Consider the following 13,829-nt stretch of genomic DNA (forward strand, 5'->3'; position numbering starts at 1 on the left):
TGTGACATGTAATCACACACAAAAAAATTTCAGAATGTTTTAAATAAATTTATGATTTTGTGTTGAGCTGCACTCATAGCCATCGTGGACACACACAGCCTGTGGTCCTATCTGACCATTCTTTACTGTAAATCCAGTGTTTCCCAGAGTTGCTTTGAGAATGACCAGTTTGGGAAGTGAATTCTGGATCACACATGGTCAGTGGCAGAAGCACTGACTTTCTCCCTAGTGAACACTAGTATAGCAAATATTTATTGATGTCATTACTTTTTAAAGCTGTCTTTAAAAATGGACACTTTGTAGAAAGTTTGTGTTTGGCTTCACCTAGAATTAGTGCTCTATTTTTTTAATAGCTGAAATTTTTTTTATTAATTACTTTTTTATTGATTATGCTGTTACAGTTGTTCTATTCCCCCCTTCATTCCCCTCCACCCTACCCACCCCTCCCCACCATTCCCCTCCCTTTAGTTTATGACCATATGTCTCAAGTTCTTTAGATTCTGTATTTCCCCTGCTATTCTTGCCCCCCCATCTATTTTCTACCTACAGTCTATGCTACTTATTTTCTGTACCTTCTCCCCCCTTCCCATCCTCCCACTCCCCTGTTGCTAACCCTCCATGTGATCTTCATTACTATGGTTCACTCCTATCTAGCTGTCCTCTTAGTTTGCTTTTGTTTTAGGTGTGGTTGTTAATAACTGTGAGTTTGCTGTCCTTTCATTGTTCATCTTTTTAATCTTCTTTTTCTTAGGTAAGTCCCTTTAACATTTCATATAATAAGGGCTTGGTGATGATGAACTCCTTGAATCTGATCTTATCTGAGAAGCACTTTATCTGCCCTTCCATTCTAAATGAAAGCTTTGCTGGATTGAGTAATCTTGGTTGTAGGTCTTTGGATTTCCTGACTTGGAATACTTCTTTCCAGCCCCTTCTTGCCTGTAAGGTCTCTTTTGAGAAATCAGCTGACAGTCTGATGGGAACTTCTTTGTAGGTGACAGTCCCCTTATCTCTTGCTGCTTCTAGGATTCTCTTCTTCATTTGAATCTTGGCTAATGTAATTATAATGTGCCTTGGTGTGTTCCTTCTTGGGTCCAACTTCTTTGGGACTCTCTGAGCTTCCTGGATTTCCTGGAAGTCTATTTCCTTTGCCAGATTGGGGAAGTTCTCCTTTATTATTTGTTCAAATAAGTTTTCCACTAATGGCTATCCCTCTTCCCCTTCTGGTACCCCTATAATTGGGATGTTGGAATGTTTAAAGATGTCCTGGAGGTTCCTAAGCCTCTCCTCCTTTTTTGAATTTTTGTTTCTTCATTCTTTTCTGTTTGGTCATTTTTTTCCTCCTTCTGGTCCACTCCCTTGATTTGAGTCCCAGATTCCTTTCCATTGCTATTGGTTTCCTGTGTATTTCCCTTCATTTTAATTAGTTTAGCCTTAATTTGTTCTTCTAATTTGTGACTAAAATCAACCAGTTCTGTGAGCATCCTGATCATCAGTGTTTTGAACTGTGCATCTGAATGTTTGGCTATTTCTTCATCACTTAGATTTATCGGCTCTGGCACTCTGAGTTGTTCCTGAGCCATGTTTTGATCTGTTTGTTACTGTTATGTATGAGGAGCAGTACCTTAGTTGTTCCCCAGGGTGGGGCCACCCAGGTTGCTGGTTTGTGATGCTGTATGTGGGGGCAGGGTCAGAGAGGGACAATGGCAATTCCCTCTTCAGATTCTGGCCACTGGGGCCTTCGTGGTCCGTCTCACTGCTAGCTCCTTCCCCAGTTTATCTGCACCTGAATATGTGACCGCGATCAGCCCTCAATGGGTCCACTGCCTTGCGCCCTCAGTGGGTCCAACGCCTTGCACCCTCAGTGAGTCTGCCCACTTCTCCACACCTGGGATCCACCCACGGCTTCTGGTGTGCCTGGGTGGGTCCGGTGGATCTTTCCTGCTTGACTTCGCTCTGCTGCTGGCTCTGCCCCTCTTACCAGTTTGGCTGAAGGGTTCATTGTTGTCAGACTTCCGTGTAGTTCAATTTTCTGTGGTTTGGCTGCATTTTTGTTGCTAAAACTTTATTGTTTTTAAACTTGGTTGTGCGAGAAGATGTATTGCTTCCACCTATGCCTCCATCTTGCTGGAAGTCCTCTAGAATTACTGCTCTTTATTGAGGGCTTTGTCACTACTCATGTCCATTAAATTTCCTTTCCCTCACTACTATGTGTATTTTGAGATTTATTTTGTGTCTTTTTTATTGGTGGTAGTGGTGGTTTTCTCTGATTCAGATTTTTCCATTGTTGCTCTTTTGTGGATTGTGCTGTCTGGAAATTTCCTGTGTTTCTCACTTTGCTTTTGCTTTCTTCCAAAAATTTGACAAAAAGATTATTTTAAGTAATGTGAGAAAATTTTGAGAATTCATTGCATTGCATTTAGTTATGCATAAACCTTTAGATTAGCTCGGTTAATTTCAACAATATGTGCAAGGAGAAATTAAAATAGATTCACTCCAAGAGAGGAATGTCAACTATATTTTTTGTACACAAGACCTTTAATCACATCCCCTTTCTCATATGTGAATTTATATTGCAGTTAAAATAAAATAAACGTTAAAGCATCCATCTCACAGACTTTTATGTACTAGTAGTAAAAAATGAATGGTTTCAAATGCTTTAACTAGAAGTTAGCAGAAAATACAAAGAATAAATTAAACCAGGGGTAGGTAAACCACAGCTTGAAGGCCAGCCAGATATGGCCCCAGACTGGTTATGATGGCCTGTAGGTTGAGAATGGCTTTAAAAATATTTTTTTAAGTAATTAGACAAATTCTAAAGAAGAATAATATTTTGTAAATACATATAAAATTGTATTCTAGTGTCTATGCCCATAAATAATGTTTCACTAAAATATAGTCAAGCTCATTATTTGAGGTATTACTTCTGGCTACTTTTATACAACAGCACAGTACTATATGGCCTGCAAGCTGGATACATATCTCACCTGAGCCTTTATAGAAAGAAAAGTTAGCTGACACCTTGGCTAAACTGTAGATAGTATCTATGGTACCTCATATTCAGCCTTGTAAAAATCATCAAAAACTTTATTTGATTTTCCCCAATAACTGATATATTTCTTGATAATATTAGGTGGGATAATGACCCCAGGAAAGCAAATTCGGTCTATTCAAATTAATTTCCTTTTCGAGAAGTACTTGGTGGAAGTGGGGAGGTCTGTAAATTCATACACATTTGTAAATGATGATTTATTTGTTCTATGAACAATTAAATTTAAGAAACCTTTTTGTTTGTTTTGAATAATTATCTACTGATAATTATTCAAAGTGTGACATTTGTCATTCATAAAAGTACAGATAGTCATGCACAAAACCTTTTATTTCAGAAAAGAGTATCTCTGCTTATGTTCCCCCCAAAGCACTGAATTCCTGTGACTGTCTTTTGTTTATCTTTTCTTGTGTGTGGAGCAACTGGGTAGATTCTAACCGCTGCCCAACTTCGAGCAAGGGTCACCCAGACCAACTGTGAATGGTCTAAGCTTTCCTAAAAGAAAGGAGAGCAGCATTTTTGAAATATAAACACGACATGATTCCTTAAATAAATGTTCTTATTTTTCACCTGTTTTTTCCCCCTATTTGCTATTACCTGAGTTCTCTTTCACACTTCCTCTACATCTTCTCGAACACTCATTCTAGTGGCTCTTCTAACTGTGTCCTGCATTTATGTTGCTGCATTTCACTTGGTTTTCCTTGATTGTGCCCTGTTTGCCTGGGCCCCTGGTTACAATCAGTGATATCACTTGAGCATGGCAGGTGTTGGTCTGTGTGATGCAATAAAGCGGTCTCTGTTTCTTCTATTCTTTTATCTCTCTGGTTTCCCACCCTCCATTCTTAGGAATCAGGATATCCCTTCAACACAGGGACAGATGGTACCCCTACAAGAGAGCACTGGATTCTTGAGGCTGAGTGGCAAGAAACAACAAAAAAGGAAAAAAGAAAAAAAAAGGCACGAAGAGAAAGTGAGATCTATCAAAAGCAGGCCTTCCCTATTTTCCAGTTTGCCTTCAGAGGATCCTGTTCCCAGCTTCTGTGCATTTCTTTAGAATTGCTTGTATTCATTTTTCATGTAGAAGAGGGGACATTTGTGGCATTGTAGGCACAGTGGTTAGTGCCATGCAACTCACAGATCATCACAGTTACCGTTACAGTTATTTATGTGATGGGTACATTGTCCCCATTTTACAGATGAGCAAACTGGGCCTCAGTCTGTTAACAACTTGCCCACAGCCACAAACAGGGAGTGGGAGAGCTGGATCCAAAGCCAGGGACAGCTGTCTGATGGCAGCTGATAAGGTCCCAGCACACAGGTTTGTCCTTCAGATTCTTCATTCCATAAAGGAGCTGATTGAACATGGACTCTAGGAGATTAGGGAAATTGTTACTGGCACATCCTCATTCTATAGGGAAAATTGCTTGCAGAAGTTAAGAGTCAGATGAGGAGAGATTACAGAGATGTGGTTTTCAGTGAACTTTTTTAACTTCTCTGTTTAATGGAGAGGTCAACAGGCTAGAAGTCATGGGAAAAGACTTGCTGAACCAGGTGAATATATATACTGTCCAACAATTATTAGAGTCTGCTATAATATGAACAATAAAATAATCAAAGCTGGAGGAATGCTTTAAATACCCAAATGAATATACTAATTTAATTATTCAGAAATTAGCTCTTTAAATCTCTTCAAATTATGATTTTTTCTTAAACTATTTTATGCTATGACTTAGAATGCAATTTGTAGGCTTTTAAGAATTTACTTTTTATTTTTATTTTTTTACGATTTTATTTATTTTTAGACAGAGGGGAAGGGAAGGAGAAAGAGAGAGGGAAACATCAATGTGCTGGCCCGCAACCCAGGCATGTGCCCTGACCTGAGAATAAAACCTGAGACCCCTTGGTTCATAGGCTGGCACTCAATCAATCCACTGAACCACACTAGCTGGAGCTAGAATTTACTTTTTTAAAGTCTGTGATTATAACTTTTTAAGGTCTGACTCTATTTTTCTATTATCTCCCTATAATTCAGATAATTTCCATATGCTGCTTTAACTCTAAAATGTATGACAAACCTTCAGGATGACTCACTGTAACCTTGCTAATAAGAGTTGTCCTCACTAAGCCCAGTCAGTTGACCTTATTGTGTAGTTAATTCCCATGTTGCCCATGTGCTGGTGCAACCATGTTTTCCTCTTCATTTTCTGCTCTAGGCCTTTCCCTAACATAGTCTCTCTGCATTAAAGCCATACTTGAGTCCCACCGCCAATAAGAAGGGCATAGGTATTTTTCTCCACTTCTTCACTCCCTGGGAGACTCTTCATGCCTTCTCTATGAGTTCAATGCCTATCTCTCTGTCAATAAAGCCCTGCCAGCTGCTGCCTCATTCATATGCCCTCAGCAGATTTCCACCTGCTTTGTTTCCCTAACACTTCACTGGGGCTTTATCATGAGGTGCCTTATGTTAATGTAAATCCTAAACACACTTGTTTATTTGTGTTAATTGGAGACTCTTTGAGATTAAAAATCATGGCAAGTTTATATCCCTCATACAGTAGTTATCTCCGATGTACCTTTGATGAATTGATTTGAATGTCTCTGAAGTAGCAACCATCAAAACTATTAAACATATTCAACATTCCAAAGGAACAAATCTGAAGTTAAACATATTAAATAAATTACAAACTCTTCTCAATAACAGGTTATAGCAGCAATCCAAAAACTGGCATGTGATGGAGATACCTTGGCAAGACCCTTTATCTCTTTGAACCTTCATTTCCACTTAAATTTTTTAAAAAATGGATGCCTTGTCTACTCCTTTGGGTTTTTATGCAGATGACAGGAGGTGGTACACCAGATAATGTGTGGGGAATCATGATACTGCTTCAAATATAAAGTTGCATTGTCCTATTTAAGAAAACAATTGAAATTTAGACACAAACTGCACCATATATTGCATGCCTACAGCAATCTACTTCTGATTTAAATTTAAATTTGTACTTGAATGTACTTTGTGAATAGTTTTAAGGGGATTGTCAGACTTTTGTACCATAATCTGTAAATCCAGTTTTATAGCCAATTATGTTGACCTGGGAGATTTTGAAATAGAACCTATTGGTTATGTCAAAGAGAACATATTTGTCTTCTCCATAATTCCTGCGTGAACCAAATTTTGTGTTTTTATTTTTTCTGAACAGGTTTCCATCTCTATCACAAGTTGCCCACAATTGTGCCTGAGAGCTGTCTTCTCATAATGGTTGGACTTCTACTAGGTGGGATTATTTTTGGAGTTGATGAAAAGTCTCCCCCTGCGATGAAGACAGATGTATTTTTCTTGTACCTCCTCCCACCCATTGTACTTGATGCAGGTTATTTCATGCCTACTCGCCCATTCTTTGAGAACATCGGCACCATTTTCTGGTATGCTGTGGTTGGGACACTTTGGAATTCCATCGGTATTGGGGTGTCCTTATTTGGTATCTGTCAGATTGAAGCCTTTGGCCTGAGTGACATCACTTTGCTCCAGAACCTGCTCTTTGGCAGCTTAATCTCAGCAGTGGACCCTGTGGCTGTGCTTGCTGTCTTCGAGAACATTCACGTCAACGAGCAACTCTACATCTTGGTCTTTGGAGAGTCCTTGCTGAATGATGCAGTGACAGTGGTGAGTAATGTGTTCACCCTGCACCTCTTCAACATGTGGGGGCTGCCCCCAGACCTACATCTGCTTTCTGACAGGAACAGCCCTGTGCTAGAAGGGCCCTTCATTGAGTTCAATGCTCTGTTATCTCTGTCTTGAAATTCGTAGTAAAATTTTAATTTATTGCTTTAATATTTACTTATTATTATACATCGGGGCCCTCATTTTCATTTTGCACTGGGTCATGCAAACTATGTTGTTGATCCTTGCTTGGGAGAGAAGCATAACAGTGATTGTGACTTTGTATCACTGAGATTTCTTAATTTAGCCTTTTCAAAAGTGATAGTGTTTGATCAGAATTTAAGGAACTTTGGGTCCCAAAAGTCTTTGTAAGAAGCAATGATGTTAGTATATGATGCACATAATACAAGTGAAAAGATAACACATATTAAGTGCCATTCTCTCTTTGGGGATGGTTTCTTTATTTTATGATTGTAGCAAAAGTTTTCATCACAGAACTTAACTTTTTATTGCTACTCAGCCAGCATATTTCTGGTATCCACCATTTTTCCATAAGTGGGTATTAATTAAAAATGCAAATTATTTTTAATTTATATTAATTGACTCAAAATTGGAGTCAGAGGCTGTTATGATCACAATGGTAGCAGAATTTACCCCCACCCTGTCTTCTGAGCACAGGCCTACAAAGAGCTCCCCACCAGTTATACTCACTCAGGTGACGCTGCATTGGGTACCCAGTTAGTGAGCAAGGGTGGTGCTGTTTTATGGAGGTTACAATTCTGCAGTAGCAATGGTGATACTGATGATACCATTAGCCTTTTGTGAATGTTTGCCTTGTGCTCAGGTCTTTTTGACAATCTATGAAATACATCTTCTTCCCATTTTGCAAATAAGAAAATTGATTAAATTGAGAGAAAGTTTATTAAGTAAAGTGTATTTAAGTACTTTAGGTAATTTATATTATCCCTTCCATTAATTTCTGTTATTAAGATGCTATCCCTGATTCATTTAAAAGTTAACATAGAAATCAACCATTATCCTCTGTTAGCCTATGTTCAGCCCCCTGAACTGAATATAATATCTTCTTGAAGAGTGTCCATTAACTCCATGTAAATATTATTTTGTAGAAAATAACTTATTAATAAGGAATTCCCACTTTTTTAGAATAGCTGTTATGACAGTGTTAAGACAGCTGAGTTAACTTGAGTAACAAAATCTACCTCATTTATTTTATTATTAATGAACACTGATTAGTCCTTAACTCACCAATCTTAAATTTGAACTGGAAAACTGCCATAATAAGGAAGACATTTTATAACTTTTTCTAATTTATTAATGCATCAAGTTTTATGTTTGAATTGTGTTTGGCAAATACCCTTGTTCAGGGGGACTGTGGAAAGTTCAATATGGCATTCTTAGATCTATTTACTGTGAAGGAAACTTTACAAAAAAATCATCACACTTTGCTGCTTCCTTCTAGAACAGTGTAGCAAAATCAGGTCAGTTTCAGAATGATAAACCATGGCCTTACACTGCTTTCTCTTCTCTTCTCATTTAAAAGATTTCTCATTTAAATGCCTCAGTGGCCATTCTTTGAGTTTGTACAGAATTACATCTTAGGAAACCATCTTGCTAAGCTACTGTTTAAAGTGTGTGCAGGCTCTAGGCCTTCCAGAAGCACATCCTGTGCTTCAGATCAAGAGGTACAAAGCCATCAGATGAGGTTCTCTGGAGAAAGGGGGAGGACTGACCCAGAGAGGGCCATGGGCCAAATTGAGGGCCTGCCATTCCAATACAGGCAGGAAGGCAAAGGCAGAAAAAGGGCATAGCTGCTCTTTGGGTGTGGAAGCTCTTGTTACAAGGCCAATGACTATAAGTCATAATGACTGTATGATTTTTCATGAAAGAGCCTTCCTTGGTAGGTTATATACTCTGGGTTGACCCTTAAATCCACACCCACAAGATAAAAGGACATGCCCAGTGGTTTGCCTACCTAATGCTAAAGAATAAACCACCAAATATTTCTTTCCCTAAACAGATCCAATAGTGGATTGAATTGACCAGGTGTTAGAAATAATTAGAAAAATGGTATAAAAATTATAATTTTGCCTCTGAGACAGGAACCCTCAAAGAATAGAGTAGGCATGTTTTATGGAAGATTTGTTTACTTATTCATCTAGTCTCACCTCTAGGAGAGGTTTAAGGAACTTATAAAATAGAGAAAGGTATAAAAAAGATGGACCATGTGGCATACAGTGAAAATGATGAGTAACTATGAGTTGCAACCAGAAGGGTGGAGATTAACAGAGAGAATTAATGTAGTCTAGGTGGCGAGTGAAATTGTATAGCAGCACAATTAACTCCTTTCCTAACTCATGGTAAATTAAATATAGAGCTAGAAGAGTTGAAGGGTAGAAAATCTACCTTAAAATGTCTCAAAGCAAAGAGAAATTGAGGATATATGACCGCAGTCAAACTCTTTGTGTTACTTTCCAGGGTAATAGTAGTTTAGAATTAAGGAGAAAAATGACATTCAAAAACAAATAAATAAAGGTGCCCTGGCTAGTGTGGCCCAATGGGTTGAGTACCAGCCTGTGAACCAAAGGGTCGCTGGTTTGATTTTTAATCAGGTCACGTGCCTAGTCGGCAGGCCGACAGGCAACCCATCAATGTTTCTCTCACACATTGAAGTTTCTCTGCCTCTCCTTCCTTCCCCCTTCCACTCTCTCTAAAAAAAATAAATAAATAAAATCTAAAAAAAATAACAGTGAGCTTCTTAAAAAGGATTTTTGTGTTCTCCCTTATACTTATTTTAGGAAAACATTTAACATTTCTCTTATTAAGCAGAGGTTGTTGAGGTTTTTAGTTATTTGAGAAGTCCTGCTATTTCAAGAGTATTTCATAATCAAATGACATATGCTTATATGGTAATTTCCGACATCATTTCTATAACATGTTAATACAACCATTGAATATTCTAATACATTTTCCAAGAAGACTTAAAGTTTCTTCAATCTACCACAACTAAGCTTGGGTAAGGGAAGCTGGCTCTTTGGAAAGAGGTGAGGGATGCACTCATGGCCAGTCACTATGCACTGTGCAGTGGGACTTCAGAGAGTTGGGGGATAAACAGTGACCACTTGGCACTTTCTTTTGCTTTTGCAAATAGCTGAATAGATTCAAAATTCCTCACCCCAAAATGATTATTCTTTGTGTTTCACATCAGAAAAAGTGACCTAAAAGCTATTATTCTGGAGCAGAAACATTCTGATAAAAATCTTTGAATTGTTTACATATTTGCATTATGGTTTTGCTGAATTATTGAACATTTTAAATCTGAATTTGAAATAGATAATATCTAACTTTAGTATCTATATGTGTTTTAAAAATATAATAATAAGTAGAAATTTTTGAAAGTATGCAACTATCAAATTAACCCATTACAAAAGTTAGCAAATAGACATCACTGGCATTTTAGTCTTCTAAAAATACAGGTCTCAACTGAGGTCTACTTTGTACGGACAAACTCGAGACATAACTATAGTCCACATGCATATACATTTACAGGTATATATTATAACTCCAAAAACATTTTTCTGTATAGTATGCCTTGTGGTGAAATTAAAAGATTTAACTCGAGTAAAGGGAGCTGTGGCCAGTTGTAATAAGAACTTGATCTTTTTCTGACCACTAGGTATCTAGTTCAGTGTCAAACAGGTGGAAGGATATGGAAAGCTTTCTGGTTGTCAAGGGAATGTCTCTACCTAAGATATTTCCTTGTAACATTGCCCTGGAAGCTGAAGCAGTAGAATGAACAAACTGGAGCTTCTGACTAGTGTTTCTAGAGTGAAGTTCCTGCACCTTGGCTCTGCTCTTTGCAAAACCTACAGGACTATGAAAAACAGAATATACCATGGATAGATTTGTTGGATTGAGCTGCCAGGAATGTGGCTCTGGAGAGAGTATGACCATATGCCAGTCACCAATCAGCTGGATGGGGTGGGATAAGGAGATGAGAGATAGGAGAAGGAGACATGGGTTATGTGCAAAAAGAATTTCTAATTTTGTTGGAAAATGAGGTAGGCACTCAAGAATCCCTGACAACATAAGATGGCATATTAGCAGACACTGAATGGATTGGGAGGTCTTCATGTAGCCAAGGGACAGGGGAAAGGGTGAGTTGCAAGAGCTGTAGGAGTCCATCCAGGCTCTTGAGAGGAAGAGAAGCTTCAGCTGGGCCATGAAAGACAGATAAAGGCTCCCTAGATTTAGGGGCTGGATTTCTACCAAGAGAAACCACAAGAAGGGAACCGGTGATGAATAAGCATGGCATATTTTGTGGAATGCTGATGAGACCCTCTCCCAGACTTAAAGGGTGTTGGAAAGCAATTTTTTTAAAAAAGTGTGTCAGGTGTGTGAAGCCTTCCAAAATTAGGTAGTCAAAGAATTTAAACTTGAGAGTGGAAAATGGAATTTAGAGGAAATGAGTCTTGTGGTAGCTGGAGGGGCATTAGAGAACAGAGATCTGTGATTTACGGGTGAGGTGGGAGACAGGGAGGGGACAGAATTGCAGTGCCCAAGTGGCCAGATATCTGTCTGGATCCTCAGGCAGCAGATGACCATCACCTTCTGGCCTTTGCTACTTGGAGGGAAGGGGTATAAATAGTACATCTCTGATCCTCTCTCAGGAAGCAATTGTGGCTTGTTGATGCTGATGAAATCTGATGTGCACAGAAGGCCTTTGGTTAAAGTAGAAAGTGGCTGCTACTTGAAGCCAGTTTCTTTTCTGGCAAATGATGATACATACCTTTAAGATATTTAAGTCCTCAGGGGAGTAAGTTACTTTTTTCTTCTCTTATTCAAGTCATTTCTTGGTAGTACTATACCAAATGCTTTGAGTGTTACACTAACAATTGGGAAAAAAGAAAAGCTCACTGCTTTCTATTAATCCAGTTTTTTTCCCAAAACTAACAGACATTTATTGCCCTCTACTAGACAACATGGAACAAATAAATCATAACAAGTTGTGATGTTTGAGTACAAGGAGTTTATGATCCAGTAGAAAAGAGTAAAAAAATACCCCACAAAGCCTGCAATGTGGTAGCTATAAAGGATCATTGGTGAGGTAGGAAAAATGAAATGGATTTTCTCCAGGACATACTCTGGTTAGCAGAGAGATTCTGACTCACTCTCCCATGGGTGAAACATGAAAGACTTACCCAATAAGTCAGGAGCCCTCAGTTCTGGTATTGCACCTGGTATTTTGTGTGACTGTGGGTGAATAGGTTCAATTTTGAGTTTTTCACAACCCAAGTAAAAAGGTAGCATGGCCTATACTCTAAAAGGCCTGTGTCCCCAGTGTCTTGTCAGCAAGTTTCTGTGAAGATTCTGGCTGTAAATATCAATGCAAAATAAGTCGGGCACCTACTTGGCTTGTTTTTTACTTTCTGTTTTGTGGAAGAAGTGGTAGGGTGCAAGCCATCACTTTACATTTCAGTTGGCTTAGTGGCCCTCAGAAATGTGTTTGAAAGAATTTTACACAGCAGACATGAAGTGCCTAACATTTTGAAACTTTAATTAAAGTAAAACTATGTAAAGACTAGAATTTTGAGAAACCAAGCAACAGTGTAGTCTCATCACTTTAGAGGCACAAAATACATATAGTTATTGCACACACATATGTACACATGTGCACACATACCACACAGGTTGTGGCTTCTTTGAGAAAATTCCTTTGGGTCTCATGATATGTCAGTTGTGTATGTGTGGTAAGGAGAGGAGGAGGGAGGAAGGAGGCCCTTGGTGTTCTGGGAGGAGGGTGTCCTCAGGTAGGTCACCTATACTGATGGGTGGGTTCTTTCATATTATTGCTCCACAATTGGGCCTTGAAAGGTAACTAAGTTCACAGAAGCAGCTACAAGCAGCAGTAATACAAGTAGGGTGTGTTGGATGGCAACCAACTGATTCAAAAGAATCTTCTAGATGGTATCTAAAAATGGTGTTTTAGGAGTAAATTGTGCAATGATACTGAAGTCTTCTCTCAGTCACTTATAAAAAAAGTTTTCCTGACAATATTCTGTTCTGAAAGACTTTTGTTTAAAGCTCTTAACTATAATATTAAAATAAATAAATACACAGTCCTTGCTATTAACTATCCACCTTGTACACAGAAGAAATGTCCTCTCTAGAAGGATAGGTAGAGTGTTCTATGGCCACAGTGCTGATGATATGTGAGCAGGAGTCTTGATAGTGCACCTTCTTTCCCCCACAGGTCCTGTACAACTTGTTCAAGTCTTTCTGCTTGATGAAAACCATTGAGACCATTGACATATTTGCAGGAATCGCCAACTTCTTTGTTGTAGGGATTGGTGGCGTGTTGATTGGCATCTTCCTGGGATTTATAGCAGCATTTACTACTCGGTTCACACATAACATACGGGTGATCGAGCCACTTTTTGTCTTCCTGTACAGTTATTTGTCCTATATTACAGCGGAAATGTTTCACCTTTCAGGTATCATGGCGTAAGTATTTAATTCTTTGTTAAAAGCAAATAATGATGACATTTTATTGGATTTATGTATTCTAAGTAAACATGTTAAAGTTAAATAAGTTATATAAAAAGTAGGTGTAATTACATTCTTTTTAATATTACTTTATTATTTATTTTTAATTATTTTATTATTGTTCAATTACAATTGTCTGCATTTACTCTTCACCACTTCCCCCTTCACCCCAGCCATTCCCACCTCCCTTTTCTTTATATATATATATATAATTTTTTAATTAATTAATTAATTTATTTATCTTTAGAGGGGAAGGGAAGGAGAGAGGGAAACATCAATGTATGGTTGCCTCTAGTGCATCCCCTGCTGGGAACTGGCCTGTAGGGAACTGGCTTACAACCCAGGCATGTGCCCTGACTGGGAATTGAACCACAATCCTCTGGTTCACAGACCTGCACTCAATCCACTGAGCTACACCAGCCAGGGCCCACCTCCCTTTTCTGATTCCACCCCCTCCCCTTGTTTTTGTCCATGTGACCTTTATAGTTGTTATTGAAAACTCTTCCCACTTCCCCCATCCCATTATCCCTTCCTACCTCTCCTCTGGTTACTGTCAGATTG

General features: G+C 38.6%; 1 protein-coding gene across 1 annotated transcript in view; it reads left to right on the forward strand.

Moving 5' to 3' along the window:
* SLC9A2 (solute carrier family 9 member A2) overlaps positions 1-13,829 on the forward strand; it is a 111,928-nt gene that overhangs the window by 34,694 nt on the left and 63,405 nt on the right. Inside the window, exons 2-3 of the mRNA XM_037143392.2 lie at positions 6,244-6,707; positions 12,976-13,226. Of these exons, the coding sequence (XP_036999287.2) occupies positions 6,244-6,707; positions 12,976-13,226 (715 nt within the window). The remainder of the gene's footprint in view (positions 1-6,243; positions 6,708-12,975; positions 13,227-13,829) is intronic.

The sequence above is a fragment of the Artibeus jamaicensis genome, unplaced genomic scaffold (genome assembly GCF_021234435.1).
Source record: "Artibeus jamaicensis isolate MK-2021 breed Jamaican fruit bat unplaced genomic scaffold, CSHL_Jam_final contig_384, whole genome shotgun sequence".
NCBI lineage: Eukaryota > Metazoa > Chordata > Mammalia > Chiroptera > Phyllostomidae > Artibeus > Artibeus jamaicensis.